Source organism: Peromyscus eremicus, chromosome 4 (assembly GCF_949786415.1).
Source record: "Peromyscus eremicus chromosome 4, PerEre_H2_v1, whole genome shotgun sequence".
Taxonomy (NCBI): domain Eukaryota; kingdom Metazoa; phylum Chordata; class Mammalia; order Rodentia; family Cricetidae; genus Peromyscus; species Peromyscus eremicus.
The window spans coordinates 93412248-93433926 of NC_081419.1; the positions used below are offsets into that span (position 1 = coordinate 93412248).

At 43.7% G+C, this 21679-nt stretch overlaps 1 protein-coding gene across 1 annotated transcript in view; it reads left to right on the forward strand.

Moving 5' to 3' along the window:
* The first annotated feature begins 1290 nt into the window (after nucleotides 1-1290).
* The window catches only part of Rtf1 (RTF1 homolog, Paf1/RNA polymerase II complex component), a 60677-nt gene continuing 40288 nt past the window's right edge, over nucleotides 1291-21679 (forward strand). Inside the window, exons 1-2 of the mRNA XM_059261168.1 lie at nucleotides 1291-1494; nucleotides 15305-15415. Of these exons, the coding sequence (XP_059117151.1) occupies nucleotides 1291-1494; nucleotides 15305-15415 (315 nt within the window). The remainder of the gene's footprint in view (nucleotides 1495-15304; nucleotides 15416-21679) is intronic.

The window sequence follows — 21679 nt, forward strand, 5'->3', positions numbered from 1 at the left end:
GGTTTATAACTGCACACTTGGCAGGGATCTTTGATGTGTATGGTAGTTGAGTTGAGAAAAATCAACTTACAGAGTCAAAGTGAGATAGAGAGCACAAGAGTGAGAGCTCATCAACCCAGCCAAGGAAGCCTTAGATTCCAAAGTTCACTATCAGAATGAATGAACTAGTGGGCTCCAAGAAGACTGGAGAACAGTCTCAAATTATTATGTATATACTCCCTAAAATACAAATCCTGATGTATATGTTTATATATATACATGTATGTACACATACACCTTTCTGGTGCTGATCTTTTTTGTTTTGTTTAGTTTTTGTTTTTTGAGACAGGGTTTCTCTGTGTAGTTTTGGTGCCTGTCCTGGATCTCACTCTGTAGACCAGGCTGGCCTCAAACTCACAGAGATCCATCTGGCTCTGCTGGGATTAAAGGTGTGCGCCTACGCCGCCAGGCGCTGATCTTTTGTTAGATGATTTCAAATTCAATAAAGGGATAAAGCATTTTCTCCTCACCTCCAAACCTCTCTCAAAAAGGGCTAGCTTGCCTTCACCTTCCTAAACCAAAATCTGCAACCTCTGCCCCTTCGGAGCACCAATCTCAAATCCTAGGGATACTACCTAGCAAATAATCCAGAATCCATCTTCTTCTCTATTCTTGGTCTCTTTCGGTGTCGAAGACATCGTCGTCCCTTACCAAGACAGGACAACCTAAGTGGGTCTGATACTCCTTAATATAGCTCATTAGAAGCTGCTTTCCTCCTGGGCTTCGTCTTCTCAACTCATCCCACACCCCCGACACCTGCTGCTTTCCTACAATGAATTTGAGTTCCCCCAAGTAATTTTATTATCGCTGGACTTCTTCCCACGATGCTCTCGCTTGGAATACTCTTCCCGAATTCTTTGGGTCGCAGTTCGGCTGTTACTAATACGGCTCAGGCAGGGAGGCTCCAGTTCTTCCACCCATAACCTCAGCGAGTTCCAGGCGACTGTCGTCCACACTGGTGGCTCCTGAAGTCGCCTTCCAAGGCTGGAGATGCATGAGCTTCCTTAGAGTGGACCCTGGTCCGGCGGCTCAAACCAGCTTCAAGCAGAGAACCCCTGGGCAACCCTCAGCTCCGACACCGTATCAGCTTCCGGCCGGCGGAAAGAGACGGACTTAACTCCCGCCCGGAACCAGCGGGAGCGCAGCCCCTCCCCTCGCGCTGCGTCGGGGGTGGGGCGGGGCGGGGCTCCAGGGCTCGGCGAACGGCGTGCGCCCGGCGGGGGGCGGGGCCAGGGGCGGAGCGGAGCGCGCATGCGCGGTCGCCTTTGTGTGGGTCGAGCGGCGGCGGCGGCGGCGGTGGCGGCAGTGGCGGTCCCACTGGCAGGCGGGCAAGAGGGGAGTCCCGGCGGCGTCCGGCGTGGGGGCCGGGGGACCACCATGGTAAAGAAGCGGAAAGGCCGTGTCGTAATCGACTCGGATACGGAAGACAGCGGCAGCGACGAGAACCTGGATCAGGTGAGGGCAGGCCGCGGAGGCGCGGGCCGGCGGAGCGGGAGGGCTGAGTTCTGGCCACGGGAGCTGGGAGCCGCCCGGCCCGAGCGCCCGGCCCGCCCGGTGTCCGGCCCGCTGCTGCAGCCCCTTCCTGTCTCCCCGCTGAGTCTTAGGCCCTGGAAGCCCGGGCCAGGCCTGGAGACGGAGCCCCAAGGACTTGGCGCCTTGGGCCGGGAGGCGGGGCAGGGATCGGGGCTGATGGGCCTCGGGGTTTGGGGTACTGAAGGGGGCCGCTGTCCGCTTGAGCCGGATCAGGGCGTCCTGACTGCAGGCCGGGAGATCCGGGCCGGGCGAGATAGGAAGTATCGCTCGCCAACCCCAATGGCTGGGAGATTTTGGAGGAGGTGCAAGGGTGAGCATGGGGCTGTGGGAGGGAAAAAATAGTCTAGAAGGTGTGGACTCTGGAAGATGAAGTTTTTCAGACCAGGCGTGTGGACAGAGGAGGGACACCCATAAATGTCCCGAAAAGAGCTTCCGCCGTGTTTGAGGAGGAAGACTTAGCTGTGGTCTCTTTGGAGACTAGGGTCATTTACCGTCGAAATGGGTTCCAGTTGGGATGTCAGACCCCAAAAAAACTTTTGGGAGGAGGAAAGAGGACAGATAACTGAAAGTTGTGAACTGTGGGGCAGCATAGAGGAACTGTGGCACAAGCTCTTAGCCTTTTTTATGCAGCAGCCCGGAATTCTTTTTCACTTGAAGATCGGGGAGCAAGTATTGAAAGTAACTCGTGGCCTTAGTGTCTTAGTAGTCCGCTTTGCTTGTGTGCTCTAGAAAACACTACAGAGAGGAAGCTGTTCTTGTAGCAGTACTTTGATGGTATCAGGAGATACAAAGATAGTTTCCTCCATGTTTCATGAGTAAGTGACATAAAAGAAGAGTATGCAAGATGCAATAGCTTTATAAATTTATAAATAGTAGATTACTAAGTTCGGAATCTGAAATTCTGAGCCCTAATTGCTTTCTAGTCGTGTACCTTTGGTCTCCACTGTAAAAAAGGGGTATAACATCAGCCTTGTGTATTGAATTGGGCAATTGCATGGATCAAATGTTTATAATAGTGTTGGTATAAACTACAAAGTTGTTGTATAAAAACCTTCTTGGGAATTTTTAGTAATAGAGCAGAGGTCTCAGGATTAATTAGGGCTTGAAAAGGGAGGGCTTTTAAGAGGGAAGGGCTGGAAAGGTTCTAAAGAAGACCCACTTACACAACAGTTTTTCTTGTTTGATACAGGGTCTCAGACTACAGCTTAGTCTGTTTTTGGACTAAGCCAGTTGTCTGTCTTGGCCTCTTGAGTGCAGGGGTTACAGGCATGGGTCACCACACCTGGCAAAAACAAAACAAAAGACAAACAAAACTTGTAAAAGTGGTAGGGAGGTGGGAAAGTAATGGGGCCAGTAAAGGACTATCCAAGGACAGGAAACCCTGTTCAGGGGTAGGAATTGAGTGAATAAATCGAAGGCATTTTCATTGAAAGACTCCTAAAAATCTACCAAAAATGTATTGCTGTCTATAAAAATTTTATTGATAAATGTTTAGACTGCCCCTCTATTTTGTGGAGTGTAGATGTAATCTCACATTATATCTGAAATAAATTAGATAAGTACCTTGATTAAGTGCTCTGTTTACATGGTCACACTTTCAAATCATGGTGAAGTTGAACATATTTTTCCCACTTTACATATGAAGAAAATGAGATTAAAGGAGCTAAGTAATTCTCTAGCAAGTAGTAGAAATGGAATTTAACCTAGACATTTACAAGTATACTGTTTCTATTACATAAGGCTAGTATATATAGTCTTTTAGTTTTTCATATTGCAAAATGAAAATAATGTGGCTTTTAACTTATTGTTTATATTTGTTTGTATATATATTGTGTGCATTGGTGTTTTGCCTGCATGTGTGTCTGTGTGAGGGAACCAGATTCCCTGGAACTGGAGTTACAAACAGTTGTGAGCTGTCATGTGGGTGCTGGAAACCAAACCCAAGTCTTCTGCAAGAGCAGCAAGTTCTTGTAAGAGCTGAGCCGTCTCTCTAGATCTTGGGTTGTTTTTGAGATAGGGTCTTGCTATGTGGTATGTGCTGGGTTTGAACTTGCAGTCCTCCTGCCTTAGCCTTCAGAGTGTGGGATTACAAGCTTGAGCCATGGCCATACCCTGTTTCATGGCCAGTTTCCATGTTGCTAAAACTCATGTTTTTGTTTTTGTTTTTGTTTTTTTTGGGGGGGGGTGTTTCGAGACAGGGTTTCTCTGTGTAGTTTTGCACCTTTCCTGGATCACTCTGTAGACCAGGCTGGCCTCGAACTCACAGAGATCTGTCTGCCTCTGCCTCCCGAGTGCTGGGATTAAAGGCGTGTGCCACCACCCCCCCCACCCCACCCCCCCCACCCCCCCGCAAACTCATGTTTTTAAGATACACTAAATAGAGAAAGTTATCAAATCAATTAGAAAGATTGTTTAGGGTGTTTGGTAAAGCCTTCTTACGAATGAATTAAACGGTCAATTATTCTGACCTTAATGATTTTCCCACGGAATTCTGATGAATGATTGGGTGGATGCATCCGTTGGTGGTAGAGATATTTTACCTGATCCACAAAGAGCATTTCCAGGGGCTGGAGAGATGGCCCAGTAAAAGAAGCATACTGTTCTTGCAGAGGACCTGGGTTCAGTTGCCAGCACCCATATGGTGGCTCACAACCATCTGTACTTCTAGTTCTAGGGGATCAGATCGCTCTTCTGACCTCCACAGGTGCCAAGCGCACGGATGACGAATAAAGAAACATACAGGCAAAACACTCATAAACACAAAATAAAAATAAATAAATCTGAAAAAAATGTATTTTCAAAGTAGTAAGTGAAGGAGGTTCCAACTTTAGATCTAATTCTAAATATCTATTTGAAAAAAGAAAGTGAAATTTGTATGTGGTACCAAAAATATTTTAGGAGCAATTCTACCTCCCCTTAAGCTACTTGTTGGCATGTTTGCTATCAGATGGGAACTGGATCAGAGGTCCCTTTCCTTGTACATCCTAACAGGGGCACCTGTGCCTTTCGTTCGTTTTTGTTGTTGTTTGTTTTGTCTGTTTGGCACTGAGCCAGGCTATCAAAGAAATCCAAGAGAAAGATCTTTGTCTTCTGGATGGCCTTACCAAAGGCTTTTAGAAGAAATTTATAGTCAGCCTGATTTTAAGATGTTAAGGAGTCTGCAGAAGAACATAGCCAGTGCATCCCAGGTCTTTCCTGACTAATGCTGAGTTTTCATTGGAAGTTTGACATTGGGCTTGGCTAGTTCATGGTCCTTGTGGAAAGAACAAACCATGACAGATCTGCCAGTGTCTAGTAGGAGAGCAGTGCACAGTTAGTAAGGAGGCCTTTACCCGGAGTTTTCAGGTGGGAATCTAAGCCATTATGTCGGAATTTCTGTAGCACCTCCAAATGAGTACTTACCGAAGGGGCGGTGGGTAAGCTGCTCGTGGATGACCTTTCCTTGGTGTTTAGAAGAAGGACCGTCTGTGTCAGAAGCCACCTGGGTTGTTTATTTAAAATGTAGGTTGACTCTAAAACCCAACACTATGTATGATGCATATGTACCAGTTTAAAAAGGCACATGTGATGAAGATAAAAAAAAAGACTGGGGGCTTGAGGGGCATAGTTCCTACCTCCGGTCTACTAACCCAGACCCTCAGAGACTAAAGCCCTGGATTCTGTGTTTGTAACAGGTACAGGCTGGTCAGTTATGATTCGTGTTCATGTATGCAAGTTCATCTTTGTCAGTAAGAAATGTAACTAGCTGGGGAGAGAAATAGCTGCTGTCTCCTCTAGTGTACCCCAGTGAAGGGCATACATGCAACCCAGAGAACTTGACAGATGTTTAAAGTGGCAAAGCTGCTAGCTCATTTAAAGCTCCAATATGATTTCATTGGTGGGATGGCTTTTGTATTTTGTTGCTGTGCTGGCGTTGAACCCAGTATATCATGTATTCTAAATACATGTTTTACTGCTGAGCTGCATACCCAGCTACTAGGGGTGCTTTTTTTTTTTTAATTTCTAAAAATTTTATGTATATGGGTAGTTTACCTGTATGTATGTTTGTATACCACATTCATGCCTGATGCCTGTGAGGACTGAAGAGGGTGTTGGATTCCCTGGAACTGGAGTTCCAGATGGTGATGAGCTACCATGTGGTTGCTGGGAATTGAACCCAGGTCCCCTGGAAGAGCCAGTGCCCTTAACCACTGAGCCGTCTTTCCAGCCCTAGAGATTCTTTTTCTTGAGTCAGTAATTCTTTCTTCTTGGGAAGGTGTGTGTATGGGGTGTGTGTTTTGTGTGCACACACTCATGAAAATACCACTGGAGATTAGACCCAAGGTATCATATATGCTGGGAACATGCTCTGCCACTGAGCTACACTTCCAAGCCTTAGAGGATTTTCTTTTTGCATGTAACCTGATAGTGTCCCTGTTTTTTTATTTTGGTCATCTTATTCCTTTCCCATTTTTAAACTGCAGGATTCTTGTCATTGGTGCTTTACTCAGCCCCAACCTGACATGGAAGTGCACATCTGTAACCCTAGCACTCAGGAACCTGAAGCAGGAGGAACAAGAGTTCAAGGCCAGACAGGACTACATAACGAGACTCTTTCTTTCTTTTCCTTTCTTTTCTTTTTCCTTCCTTCCTTCCTTCCTTCCTTCCTTCCTTCCTTCCTTCCTTCCTTTCTTTTTGCTTTGCCTTTCTCAAAGCTTGTTCAGATATATTCATACTAAGATGTTTTATACTTTTCTTTCTTCCCTTTTTCTTCTTTCTTTGTAGAGAGAAAGTGTCTCACTTGTAGCTAAGCTGGCCTGAAACTTAGGATAGTTTGCCTGCCTCAGGCAGGGTTTCTCTGTGTAGCTTTGTGCCTTTCCTGGAACTCACTCTGTAGCCCAGCCTGGCCTCGAACTCACAGAGATCCGCCTGGCTCTGCCTCCTGAGTGCTGGGACTAAAGGCGTATGCCACCACTGCCCGGCGAGTTATTTTTCTTAAACGCTTTGATATCAAAGGGAAGGCTGGGGGCAGGAGGAGAGAGGAGAGGGGAATCTGTGGTTGGTATGTAAAATGAATAGAAAATGTCTTAATAATAAAAAAAAAAATGAAAAAAAGCTTTGATATCAAAGCTGCCATGGGTTTTGGAGATAGAGATCAGTAGTAGAGTGCCTGCCTAGCACACCTAGGAATGAACACACAGGCACTCAGACAGACACACACACACACACACACACAGAATTAATCTTAACACTTCACAAGTTAACACTGTCACTCACAAGTTCAATATAGCCTTCAAAATCTACCTCTGGCTAACATGAATCAATATCAGTGAAAAGCATAACTTTTAAATTTCTCAAGTTTTATGAGGAACATTTACAGAAGGATACTTGCTTAACAGAGATCCTAGAAAATCTCTATCTAGTAGACCCATCTAAGATAAAGAATATCCATTTTTTGTATGCCTGCAAAGGTTAGAGGACAACTTTTGGGAATCAGCTCGCTCTTTCCACCACAGTCCTAGTGATGGATTGTGGTTGTCAGGCTTGGCTACAGCACCTTTACCTGCTGAGCTATAGAATCACCACATCCCACTTCCCCTTCCTTACTCTTTTTTTTTTTTTTTTTTAAGATTTATTTATTTATGTGCTTTATGTATATGAGTGCTCTATTGTGAGCTGTCATGTGGTTGCTAGGAATAGAACTCAGGACCTCTGGAAGAGCAGCCAGTGCTCTTAACCACTGAATCATCTCTCCAGCCCATCCCTTCCTTACTCTTTTTTTAAAATATGTATTTATTACGTATACAGTGTTCTGCCTGCCTGTGTCCCTGCAGGCCAGAAGAGGGCACCAGATCTCATTACAGGTGGTTGTGAGGTGGTTGCTGGGAATTGAACTCAGGACCTCTGGAAAAAAGTCAGTGCTCTTGACCACTGAGCCATTTATTTCTCCAGCCCCCTCTTCCTTACTCTTAATAAACAGCCAGTGCCCAATGTTTGAATCACATTTCTTTGCCAGTGATGTCTCTGTGAAAGAGAGAACACCAACAAACATCTTAAGTACAACATTCTGTGGATTGTTCTTCCTTAGCACCTCTTCAGGCCTTCCCAGTTCTCTCCATCCCTGTGGCTGCTTACTTTGTCAGGCCGCCATTTCTCTGCTCAAGATGGAATGATTCTCAGACTGACTGCTCTACACTTCCACGCTGGCCCCAAGTGCTTCTCTAAAACCCTTAGTGGCTAGGTTACTCCTCTACTTCAGATCATTTGGTGGTTTCTTGCTGTCCTCAAATAAAATCTCTGCTTCTGACCCTGCTTTGCAATCCACTGATAGTTTCTTCTTCCTCTGACCCACCTTATCTCACCCCCTCCCCCTTACTTGCTTAGACATCAGTGATAGTTTCTCTTTCAGTTCTTTGAGCCAGCATTATCAGCTTCATGGCCTTAGCTGTTTGGGAGGAGGCCTCTGTTGGGAACCCCATATGTCTTCCTTTCCTCGGAATGTTTCTAATCTCGACCTTCAGAGAGCCCTCTCCTGCTCTCCTTGCTGCTGACAGGCTCCCTGTGTGCTCGACATGTTTCCTTCTTAGTGCTTAACTGTGTTCCCGCTGATTTATCTTTTTGCCTGTCTCTTGCTCTTGCCCTTAAAGTCTATGAAGTAAGGAGGACATTTGTAGCTTTTCTTTGCTGTTATCTACTTGCCCTATGTTTGGAACATAATAGGTGCTGGTAGCAAGGTAACCAACCATTCTAGTTTGTCTGGATTGAGGTGTTTCTATGAGTGCAGGAGTTGTAATGCTAAAAAATCCGGATAGTAATGGACAAATAATACCTAGCTGTTGGGCATTAGTTATGTTTATAGAGTTAAGAAAAAAAGCTTAGCATGCTAATTAGATATGAAACTTGAAGAATTTTATTCATATGAGCCTTTTATTCTTTCTGTTTTTTTTTTATACTGAAGATCCTGCCCAAGTATCTTGCACATTTAGACAGATGCTCTACCACTGAGCTATAGCCCCACCCCTTTCTCTTCCTTTTTCTTTTTAAATTTTTTATTTTTATTTCATGTGCATTGGTGTTTTGCCTGCATGTATGTCTGTGTGAGGGTGTTGGATCTCCTGGAACTGGAGTTACAGACAGTTGTGAGCTGCCATGTGGGTGCTGGGGATTGAACCAATGCTCTTAATGGCTAAGCTATCTCCCCAGCCTCTTTTTCTTTTTAAGGCAGGATTTCACTATGTAGCCCTCACTGGCCTGGAACTCACTCTGAGGACAAAGAATCTACCTGCCTCTACCTCCCAAGGACTGGGACTAAAAATGTGTGCCACCACAGCTGGCACCTGGCCCTTTTAAAATTTTGAGACAGAGTTTTACTGAATTTCTTAGGCTGCCCTTAAACTCTCTGTAGCTCAGGAGTCCTTGGATTTAAGATTGTCCTGCCACAATCGCTCCAGTATCTCGGATTATAGGTTTATGTTATCAGTCCAGTCTCTTGCTTTATTTTAGGTCTCAGTTTGTACTCTCTACTTAAATGTGGCCTTTGAACAGTGTGATTGAAACTGCTATACAAGCTAGACACGGCATCTCTTCACAGCTAGACCTGTAGTAGATTGGGCACTGATACATTAAGCACATCTTTGGTTTAGCTTAAATATGATAGATCATGGTGTCACCTCACACAGCATTTTTCTTAAGACATGTCAAGATAAATGTGAAGGTTTTCACTAGATGAGATAAAATACAGGGATGGTAGTGAAAGAGATCACTGGCCGTAAGAACTGTGACCAGCCAGTGTGGAATTGTGGAGTGGGTTATAGGTAAAAGGCAGATAGGTTTGTTCCTTGTGTGTGGACCACTTTTTTTTTTTTTTTAAGATTTATTTATTATAGGCCGGGCAGCGGTGGAGCACGCATTTAATCCCAGCACTTGGGAGGCAGAGCCAGGTGGATCTCTGTGAGTTTGAGGCCAGCCTGGTCTATAGAGCAAGCTCCAGGACAGGGGCCAAAACAGAGAAATCCTGTCTCGAAAAACCAAAAAAAGGAAAAAAAAAAAAAAAAAAAGATTTATTTATTATGTATATAATGTTCTATCTGCGCGCCAGAAGAGGGCACCAGATCTCATTACAGATGGTTGTGAGCTGCCATGTGGTTGCTGGGAATTGAACTCAGGACCTCTAGAAGAGCAGCCAGTGCTCTCTTAACCTCTGATCCATCTCTCTAGCCCCATAGACCACTTTAAAAAAAAAAATACAGGGGGTTGGGGATTTAGCTCAGTGGTAGAGCGCTTGCCTAGTAAGCGCAAGGCCCTGGGTTCAGTCCTGAGCCTTAGGGGGGAAAAAAGATATTAAATAAATCACCCTTAAACATCTCTTCATGTCGTGGGTGGGGAGATGGCTAAGCAGTTAAGAGTATTTGTAGCTCTTCCAGAAGACCCAAGTGTGGCTCCCAGTACCCCTGTCAGGTGGCTAACAGCCACTTGTAATTTCAGCTCCAGGGGATCTGACACCCTCTTCTGTCCCCCTCATGCACACATGCACGAGTGTGTGCATACACATGTGAACAAATAAAAATCCTATTGTGTGCAATATTGTGGAGACTTTTCATTGGCACATTGTTCTAGCTATCTACCTAGGAGCCCTCATTAGGATATAAAGGGTTAAGCCATGGAGTGGTTTGATCAGGAGTTCCCTGAGTAGCTTTCTAGGTTGAGCTCCAGAAGTGGAGAGGTCAGTTTTCACAGTATTAAGGTCATTGTTGTCGCCACACTATTGTTGTACAGCTAATATGCTACACAAAGTGAAAGTGTGCTTATCAGATACATTTGGTAATGGATTTTGTTGGGTTTTTAGTATAAAGTGGTACCTCTTGTTTTTTGTTTGTTTTTATTTTTTTGCTATAGGGTCTTGCTCTCTACCCCAGGAGGGTCTGGAAATCCTTTCAGTCCTAGGCTGACCTCAAGCTTGTGTCAGTTTAATTTTTTTTGTCTTCCAAGCACTGAAGTTACAGATTTATTGTGCCAGATAAGAGTGTGTGTGTGTGTATGTGTGTACACGTGTGTGTACGTGTACACGCGCGTGTGCATTCGCAAGCATGCAAAAGCATGTGAATGCACATTTCTATCTATCCATCTATCTGTCGGTCTGTCTATCCATTTGGTTTTTCAAAACAGAGTTTCTCTATCTAACAGCTCTGGCTGTCCTCGAACTCACAGAGATCCGCCCGCCTTTGCCTTCTGAGTGCTGAGAGTGAAGGTGTGTGTCACCCAGCAGTGTGTGCACTTTTAAGTGCATGGGTGTATGGAAGTCAGAGGACAACTTGAGGTAGTTGGTTCTGTCCTTTCACTCTCTGGGTTCTAGGGATTGAATGCAGGTTTTCAGGCTTGTGACTGTTTTCTTTGACCTGCTGAGCCACCCTGCCAGCCCAGTTTCAGTAACTTTTAATGAATATCTACTGAATGTAATAGCTACCGTTTTAGGAAAGGACTTGATTGCAAGCTGTAGTCAAAATTTCATTACTGTAATGAATTAGGTTACTTCTTAGGGAGAAAGGGTGTACCTAGCTCACAGTTTTGGAGGCTGGAAGCCAACAGCATGGTACAGACTCCGGCTGGATGACATCATGGTGAGAGACATGAATAGTCCATGTGTCTGTCTGCTTACAAAGCTGTCAGGAGTCAGTCATGAAGTTGTAACTTCCTTAAGGCCCACTTCTGCACACCAAAGCTAAGTCAACCTCCTTTCCTCTTAATACCATCAAGTAATTCTCTGTGGATTAAACTACTGCAAGAAGCTGGGTGTTGTAGCACATGCTTTTAGTCCCAGCACTAGGCAGTCAGATCTCTGTGTTTCAGGCCAGCCAGGGCCACATAATGAGGCTTTATTGCAAAACAAAAACAAACTACTACAGGAGTTAGGGGAACAAAGCATATTCAAACCAGAGCAAGAGTGTATCCAAATACATGTTTTTTGTTGTTGTTGTTGTTTTTTTTGGTTTTGTTTTGTTTTGTTTTGTTTTTTTTTTTTTGGTTTTTCGAGACAGGGTTTCTCTGTGTAGCTTTGCGCCTTTCCTGGAACTTGCTTTGTAGATCAGGCTGGCCTCGAACTCACAGAGATCCACCTGGCTCTGCCTCCCGAGTGCTGGGATTAAAGGCATGCGCCACCACCGCCCGGCCAAATACGTGTTCTAATGAGTATGTGTTAAAACCAAATTCTACAGTCCTCAAAGAGATTCAAGATTGCTTAGCAGGTACAGGTGCCTGTTTCCAAGCTTGACAACCTGAATTCAGTCCCTGAGACCTAGGTGAAAGGTTCTGGTGGAAGGAGAGAACTGACTTCCACGGGTTGTCCTTTGACTTCCACAGCCTCACTGTGCATGCACACAAACACAAATAAATGTAAGAAAAAGTTTGTTTATAAGTTTGCATTAAGGTAACATAGGGCAAAGTGTAATAGCAAAGGCCACCATCAAATTCACATACAATCCTATTTTTATCCCAAATAAATAGAAACTGTGAGCATGAAATTGTTCCACAAATGAAAACAGTCCAAGTGATTTTCATCTGGTAGGTGATATACACTAAGATACATTCATATAGCGGAATGAAGTTTAGTATTAAAAATGGACAAACTTGGGCTGGAGAGATGGCTCAGGGGTTAAGAACGCTTACTGCTTTTGCAAAGGACCCAAGTTCAGTTCCCAGAACCCATGTCAGGCAACTAATAGCTGCCTATAACTTCAGGGAATCTGATACTGTCCTCTTCCGGACTCCACAGGCACTTGCACTCACATGTACATAACCCCCCCCCCCCACACACACACATACACACATAATTTAAAATAATAAAATGGGGGTGGGGCTGGAGAGATGGCTCAGTGATTAAGAGCATTTGTTGCTCTTGCAGAGGACCTAGATTCTGTTCCCAGTACCTACATGGTATCTGTAACTATCTAGTTATCTGTAACTCCAGTTCAAGGGAATCCAGTGTCCTCTTTTGATCTCCTTAGGCACCCATTTGGCATACATACATGCAGGCAAAACACTCATTCATACATACATACATACATACATATATATATAAAATCTAATTTTTTTTTTTTTTCTCGAGACAGGGTTTCTCTGTGTAGCTTTGCGCCTCTTCTGGAACTCACTTGGTAGCCCAGGCTGGCCTCGAACTCACAGAGATCCGCCTGGCTCTGTCTCCCGAGTGCTGGGATTAAAGGCGTGCGCCACCGTACCCGGCTTAAAATCTTTTTTAAAAAGGAGAGACTACTGTTACATGTTGCAACATGGATGAATGTCAGATGTGTAATGCTAAATGAAAGAAGCCATATTCACGCCAGTGAAATGGCTGGGCACTTAAAGATACTTGCTGCCACAAAAAAATAATAATTGGTGGCGCACGCCTTTAGTCCCAGCACTCGGGAGGCAGAGCCAGGCGGATCTCTGAGTTCGAGGCCAGCCTGGTATCCAAAGCAAGTTCCAGGAAAGGCGCAAAGCTACACAGAGAAACCCTGTCTCGAAAAACCAAAAAAAAAAAAAAAAAAAAAAAATACAATGAAAAGTAAGAAGCCACACTCAAAAGAGGCTGTAGACCATGTGATTCTGTTCTTGTAACAGTCTCTAAATGGGCAAACCTGTAGGGATGGAAAACATGACCATGGTTGCTGGGAAAGGAAGAAGAAATTTGGAGGGATGCTGGGGTTCTGTATCTTGATTTTGGTAGTGTTAAACATATGTATTTACTAATTTCTTAGAGCCATCTATTTGAATGATATCTTGGGGTGTGTGTGGTGTGTGTGCGTGTTTTGTTGTTGTTTGGTTGGTTGGTTTTTTTTTTTTTTTTTTTTTTTTTTTTTTAAAGACAGGGTTTCTCTGTGTAACCCTAACTGCCTTGGAACTTACTTTGTATACCAGGTTGGCCTCGATCTCATAGAGATCTGCCTACCTCTGCCTCCTGAGTGCTGGGACTAAAGGTGTGCATCACCACACCCAGCTATTATTTTTAAACCATTAAGCATAAATATCGTCATAGTAGACTATGCATTTGGTATAGGAGTTACTTCTGGTCAAAAGAGGGATGTCCTTGTGACTTGTAGCCTTTTCAGAATATGGTATAATCATTCTCCAGTGACGTAAGAAGAGTGACAGACATCTCATGACTGCTTCTGAAGAAGAAGCATGTCAGCTGTTAATCTCAGGAGGTCATTTTCTCATCCTGGCAAGGAAGGACAGTGCTCCTAAAATAGAAGGAGACGGGCAGAGGGAAACAAGCTTTATACCAGTCTTCTGCTCTGCAGGCCGCCCTGCACTCCACTTCTCGGGGATGGCACACCACTCGTCAAGGATCTACTGCCAGTATCGATTAACTGCACTTTCTTTGGCACAGTAGGAAGAGGTTTCGACTAGTAAAGCATGACTGTGTTAGGAGCCAGGATTCTATGGCCAGGTTCGAGTCCTGTACTGTCATGTACTAGCTGTTACTAAGTATATTATACAGCTTAGAAACGTTGTTTAACCTCTTCTGCTCCACATGCTGCTTTTAAAAATGTCTATGTAAGTGCTAGAGAGGTGCCTTAGTAGTTGAGAGCACTGGCTGCTCTACCAGAGGTCCTGGGTGCAATTCCTATCACCTGCATGGTAGCTTACAACTCTCTGTAACTCCTGTTCCAGTGGATCCAACACCCTCACACAGACAGACATGCATGCAGGGAAAACATCAATGCACATAAAATAAAAATAGATTTTAAAAAAATGTGTGTGTAAAGTTGTGTGTATGTATGATGTACATGGGTGTGTGATGCGAGTGTATGGGCTGACGTGTGCAGAAGCCAGAGGACAGCTTCTTGGAGTCTGTTCTTCCCTTCCACTTTAGTGCGGGTTCTGAGGACCAAACTCAGGTCATCAGACTTTTGAAGCAAGCACTGAGCCATCTCACCAGGCCTCCGGGTGCTTCTCTCTCTTTAAATAATGTGATAATGCATATTGTGGGTTGTTGTGAAGAGCAAGTGTCAGATGCTGAGAAAAGTGCCTGGCATCGAGTAAGAACAGTCTTAATCATCAGCGGGTATTGTTACTGCGGAGAGTAGAGCGAGTGACCCTTTGCCATGTTTTTGAATAAGCGGACAGAGAATGTGGGAGAAGTAATGGGAAACCATGTGACAGTGGACAGCCACCACCACCACTCTTGTATTTAAACCACCAGGACAGGGTAGAGATAGTGAACGGGAGTGTTGGTATTGTCATAACAGAATTCTGGCCATCACATTTACTTCTTATTGTGTGACCCTGGATAGGAGATACCTCCTTTTTTTCTGATTTACATTTTCAAAATATAAAATGATCTCAGAAACTTATAGTTGGTAAGCTTATTAGATAGAATAGCCACAAATGCTAAATTTACCATGAACTACAATAAAAGATCCTTGGAGTATTGGCTGTCTGCCCTTTGAACACGAAGCAGATTACCTTTGCAAACATAGCTCTGACTATTCATTATCGGTGTTAGTATTCAGCCGTGTAGAGAGGAATCTGAAAGTCTGAAGTAGCTGCAGTTCCATTTCCTATTTGTTTCATTCCCTCAAGAGGGGGCAGATGGTGAAGCTTTGGTTTTGTACCATGAATACTGGTCTTCTGTCTGTGTCTGCTCATATGCCCAGTGCTCATGGATGTGTACTCAGTTGAAAGCATAGGCATGAAGTGATCAAGGCAGGCACTTTTCTATTGAGCACGACTGATGTGACTGTTTCTGCCCAATTAGGAGCTCTTGTCCCTGGCAAAGCGGAAGCGCAGTGACTCTGAGGAGAAGGAGCCTCCTGTGAGTCAGCCTGCAGCCTCGTCAGACTCAGAGACGTCGGACAGTGACGATGAGGTGGGTGTGGAGGAGCTAGGCCTGTGTGATTGGCAAGCATTCGATGAAGATTCCTGACTTGATGATGCCTGATAACCTTGCTTCCTTAAACTAAGACCTATAACCCAAGACCTACAAGAACTTAGTAGGGAAAATAAATTGTATGAGCAAAGCTTTGAATTATACGCCTTACATGGTGGCCATTTTGTATTGTGGAAGGCCCAAACATAAGTTACCTTTTTAAAAAAGTCATCTTTTAGCCGGGCGGTGGTGGCGCACGCCTTTAATCCCAGCACTCGGGAGGCAGAGCCAGGCGGATCTCTGTGAGTTCGAGGCCAGCCTGGACTACCAAGTGAGTCCCAGGAAAGGGGCGCAAAGCTACACAGAGAAACCCTGTCTCGAAAAACCAAAAAAAAAAAAAAGAAAAGAAAAAAAAAGTCATCTTTTAAATGCCACTTTTATGTTAGAAAACAAATTCTAAGTCAGGCATGTGGCACATGCCTATAATCTCAGCATTCAGAAAGTTGAAGTAGTAGGATCAAGAGTTCAAGGCCAGCTTGGGTTATACCAGTCTCAGGAGAAAGGTAATACAGAAAAAACATAGATGCCATATTTATTTTATTGGTCAATACTGTGAGACACAAAGCTTTCTTTGGGAAGATTGATTACAAATCAAACAGCTGTTCATTGTCTAAACCAGGGCAGTTTTCTCAAGTGTCCAACGACAGAAGCAAAGCCCTGAGAGACCCAGACCATGGGTGGAAGATGGGCAGGGTAGGTTTCTCATTTGACTTAAAGAACTTTTCACCTTAGTTATTTCCTGGAGAGAGACATTGCCCTCTGTTCAATCTCTTGTTCTACAGTCTAGGAGAATATTTTCAACAGATTTAAGAATGTTTATTTAATAAAATGATGTTTAATTAACATCTGAACAGTATTTACCAGTTCCCGTTGTATGTAAATTGAGAATGTTTGCATTCTGATTGATTGTAGTAATATTCTTTTAGTCTTAAATAATTCAGTAAGCCTAAACTTGCTTCTCACAGTAAAAGGTAGTAAATGTTTATTCTTTTTCCAGTGTAGGGACTGTAATTTGCCTCAATAAAATTACATGACCTATTAAAAAATTTGTGAGGCCTATGAACTAATTTGATTTTGAGCTTTTTTTTTTTTTTTTTTTTTTTAATGCATAAACAGTACAGTTAGTATTTGTTTTGAGATGGGGTCTTCCTCTGTAGCCTTGATTGGCCAGGAACTCACTTTGTAGCTGTGGCTGGCCTTAACCTCCTGAGCCTCCTATCTCTACCTCCTAAATGTTTTGGGTTAGAGGCTTGTACCACCACAACCCCCCCATCCTTCCTGACTGCTTCTGCTAGAAAGGTAGAGTATGTTAGCTCCACAGCAGTAGAGCTCACAGCTGTGTTAGAATAGGTCCAATGTCCTGGGTTCTTTACCTTAGCCAAGCATCTTGAATATGAAACTAGCTAGGACTGTATATCAAGATCCTGTCTCGAAGAAGAAACACCCAAACAAAAACCAAGCCGTCACTCTGCGTCCTGCCACTCCTCAGGGTTAGTGTACTTCAGGGAGGAAAAGCTTTCTTGTTAGGTTGTGCCCTGTCTCCCGTGGGAAGGAGTTGGGAGTAGCTTTTTCCCCTCTAAGGCTATTCTTTTCAAGGTTTATTTTTAATTGTATATCTATATATGGGTATGTGCAAGAGAGTGCAAGTGCCTGAAGGGTCCAGAAGAGGGCATTAGATCCCCTTAAGCTGGAGTTACAGGTAGTTATGAACTGCCTGATGTGGGTGCTAGGAATGAGCACCAGCACTCTGTAAGAGAAGCCAAGCGTTCTTAACCCCTTAGCCATCTCTCCAGCACCCTGTACAAAGTTAACTCCTGCTGCTGCCCGCAGGCCCACAAGCTTATTGTAGCCCCGTCTGACAGGGAATAGCAACTCCTGTGTGAGCTGAACGATCATCTTTTCATCTAGCCTAGTACAGAGCACTTCAGAGTTAGAGCAAATGTTTTACTACTTTGGACAGTTGGAAGGTAACATAGAGGGTTTTGTTTGGTTTTCTTTTCCCCATTTTTCATTCTACTACTTTGGCACTAGAGGACTCAGTGGTAGTGCCATGATCCAGAACTAGGTTGGTTAGGGGATTCCTGAAGAATCCATGAAATACGAGATTTGTGATAGGGGCTTATTGTCTTTTTTTCTGCCGTAGTGAATATCCATCCATGCATATGCCTGGGGGGAAAACAGTACTGTGTTATATTATTTCTGCTTTGATTTTTACATCTTTGCTACTTACAAATCAGCCTTTTAAAATTTTTTGGTTGTTGAAGTGGCCATCCTCAGTCAGCTGGAACATACATGTACCAGAAGCTTTGCTGGAATTCTTTCAAATATACTCCTTTGTCTTTATGTTTCTTTGTTCATTGGTCTGAGACAGGGTCTCAGTATGCAGCATCCTCCTGCCTCCATCTCCCAAGTGCTGGGATTGTAAGTGTGAGCCACTGTACCTGGTTGCTGTTGTCCTTAGTCATGAATATACACTGATATTTTTTGGTCCCCTTAGGTTTTCTAGGACAGAAAATTGATGAGAACAGTTAATTTTAACCTTTTAAATTTTTATTCACTGTTCTGTGTGCGAGTGAGTGGTAGCGTATGGGTGTGGGCACCCTTACCATGATGCACATGTAGAGGTCAGAGGACAGCTTACAGGAGGAGTCGGTTCTTTATTTCCTCCATGTGGGTTTCAGGAATTGAACTCGGGTCATCAGGCTTGGTAGCATGTGCCTTTACTCACTGAGCTGCAAACCAGGAACAGCTCATTTAGAAGGTGAATGGGAGCCAGGCAGGGGGCACAACCCTGATCCAGCACTTGGGAGGTGGAGGCAACATGATCAGTTCAGGACATTTTTATCTACAGATCAAGTTCAAGGCCTGTCTAGCTACATGAGACCCTGTCTTGCAGGGGCCAGGTGGAGAAGTTAATGAGTAGTTTGTCACAAGGAGAAAAGCTCTCTGATTTTAGAGCAAGATAATAGCTACTTAATCGATATAGGGGGCAGGGGGATTGGAGAAAACTCCATGACAGTTTCCCATTTAGAAGAATATATATACTAGACAGTAAGTGTAAGATCCAACAAGTGAGGGAATAAGTGGATATTTTATGTGTAGTATTTTTTAAAGGGGAAACCTTAGGTTTAGTAAATATACTGATGTGTTATTTGGGGTAAATGATTCTTGTGACACACATAAAAATAAGCAAGGCTCTTTCTGTTTCATATGGACCAAGCCTCAGAAACTGGAAAGACTTCAGTGGCTGAAGGTCATAATGCTGGGCTGAGGGTGTAGCTCACAGAGTGCATGCTTGCCATGCTTGAGGTCCTGGCCCAGTGCTTAAGAGCACTTGCTAAAGCTGGGTGGTGATGGTGGACACCTTTAATCTCAGCACTGGGAAGGGGAGTGAAAGGCAGGTGGATCTCTGTGAGTTCAAGGCCAGCCTGGTCTACAGAGTGAGTTTCAGGACAGCCAAAGCTACACAGAGAAACCTTATGGGGACAGGGGGATACACTTGCTGCCCTTGCAGAGGATCTGGGTTTGGTTCCCAGCACCCACATGTCAGTTTGCTTACGTCCCTAACTCCAGTTCTAGGAGATTTTTGATGCTCTCTCCTGACATCCATGGGTACCAGGCATTCACGTGGTACACATACATACACACAGGAAAAATACTAATACACATAAAATAAAAATAAATAAATCTTAAAAATATAACAAAATCAAAAGTTCATGAATTCTATGTGAGACACATTCAGAATCCTTTTTTAGAAACAACTACCAACTAGATAAGAAGGAAATGTGAATTCTTCCTTGTCCTCAGTAAAGTTCTTTGAATGCCTGGAAAAAAAAAATCTTTTTTTTTTTTTTTTTTTTGGTTCAGAACTGAATATTAGCTACATTTAAACAAAGTAAAGAAATAGCAGAAATTTCTGCCTGAACAATAATTATTAATGTTTGACTTGTAAATTGTTATTGATTAATTAGTTGTTGAAGCAGGGTCTCATATAGTTCAGGCTGGCCCCAAATTTGGTATGTAGCAGAGAATGACTTTGAACTTGTGATCCTTCTCCTTCCGCCTCCAGGTGCTGGGATTACCAGCATTTGGACATCCTAGAGAGGGTTACTGTTTTGAAGGTGTCATGTCTCCAGCATTTTGGAGAAGTCAGCGTTTGGCCCCGCTCTGCAGCTCAGCGTCTGCCACCGCTGTATCTTCTCTCCCAGAACTTGCAGCGGTCTTTTGGAGTGGTGTTTGTGCCCATACCCCTCTTCGGACCCACCTCTTCTTGCTGTTTATCTGTTTCACCCCCTCAAGCTCCTGCCTTCTCTTTCTCTTAACCAACCTGGTTTTTCAAGCTTTTCACTTGGACCTAGTTATGCCACTACTTACACTCTGTAGTCTCTGGGTGTCTCTAATGCATGTATTAGTAGAAGAAAATGAAAAGAACAAGGTGTATGGTGCATACACAGAATCCCAGCATTCAGGATGCTAAGGCATGAGGGTCAAGAGTTCAAGGCCAGATTGGGATGCATAGAGAGAGCCTATCTCAACTACAAAAGAGTAGAATGCTTTGAAAAAGATACAATACCCCCCCTCCCGGAGCTGAGGACCGAACCCAGGGCCTTGTGCTTGCTAGGCAAGCGCTCTACCACTGAGCTAAATCCCCAACCCCAAGATACAACTTTTAATTTTGAATAAAAATGGCTGAGAGCATTTTGTTCTTGTTTTACCATATAGATAATAATTAGTATATGTGTCCAATAAAGACCTTCATTGCTTCCTGCCAAACAGTTTTAATTATATTTTTTATGGCTCTATATCACTTCTGTTCCACTTGTGATTTTGTCTCTATAACTAGACTATAATTTTTTTCTGATTTAGTGCAAGGATTCTTTATGCTTTTAGTAAGTTATGTGATTACCAGATTATAAAATACAATTGTACCTTTTGTACATTGATTAATTATACAATAGAAATAAGAGAAAGCTAAGCTAGTCTTCATGTTCTCTTAAAGATTATGATGTTTATCTGTTTGTTTAGTTTGTTTAGTGTGTGTGTGTCCACATGCCACAGCATACCTTATGGAAGTCATAGGACAGCTTCCGTTCACCATGTGGGTTCTAGGGGTCAAACTCAAGTTTGTCAGGTGAGCAACAAACACCTTTAGCCTGAGCCACTGCACTCGCCTCCTTTGTTGTTGGGTATAAGCTGCATTTACTGTTTGACTCCTTTCTGTCTTTGGGGGGGGCCTGGAGGCGGCAGGCAGCTGCAGGAGTCCGGCTAGCTCAAATCCCACTCTCAGGATCTGTACCGGTGAATATAGAAGCCCTCTGGCAATTGCTTTGACTTCAGCACGAGAAAGGAGGGAAAGGGGCTGGAGAGATGGCTCAGTGGTTAAGAGCACTGCCTGCTCTTCCAGAGGACCTGAGTTCAGTTCCCAGCAACCACGTGGTGGCTCACAACCGTCTCTAGCCTTCTGGCATAAAGGTGTACATGCGGATAGAGCACTCATACATAAAATAAGTAAGTCTTTAAAAAAAAAAATCTCAAAAAAGAAGAAAATTTTTTTAAAAAAGGAAGGAAGGAGAGAGAAAAACAGCTTCAATGGAAGTTCTGATTTTCTTTTCCCAACATAAAATAGTGTATTTCATTTATGTAGAACAGGATTTTGTTTTGTTTTGTTTTGGAGACAGGGTCTCTCTGACTGTCCTTGAACTTGCCGTGTAGACCAGGATGGCCTCAAATTCACAGAAGCCTGTCTGCCTCTGCCTCCTGAATGCTGGGATTAAATTCGGGCACCACCACTCTCTGCTGTTGTTTTTGTTGTTGTTTGTTTGTTTGTTTTTTGTTTTCTGAGCCAGGTTCTAATATGTCTGTGGTTGACTTCAAACTCACTCTGTAGCCAGAAATGAACTTAAACTTTTTTTTTTTATAATGTATTTATTTTTATTTTATTTGCATTGGTGTTTTGCTGCATGTACATAGACTGTGTGAGGGTGTCAGCTCTTGGAGTTACAGGCAGTTGTGAGCTGCCATGTGGGTGCTGGGACTTGAACCCAGGTCCTCTGGAAGAGCAGTTAGTGCTCTTAACCACTGAGCCATCTCTCCAGGCCCGAACTTAAACTTTAAAAAAAAATTGGTGTGTGTGTGTGTGTGTGTGTGTGTGTGTGTGTGTGTGTGTGTGTGTTATGCATGTGAGTGCAGTACTGGTAGAAGCTA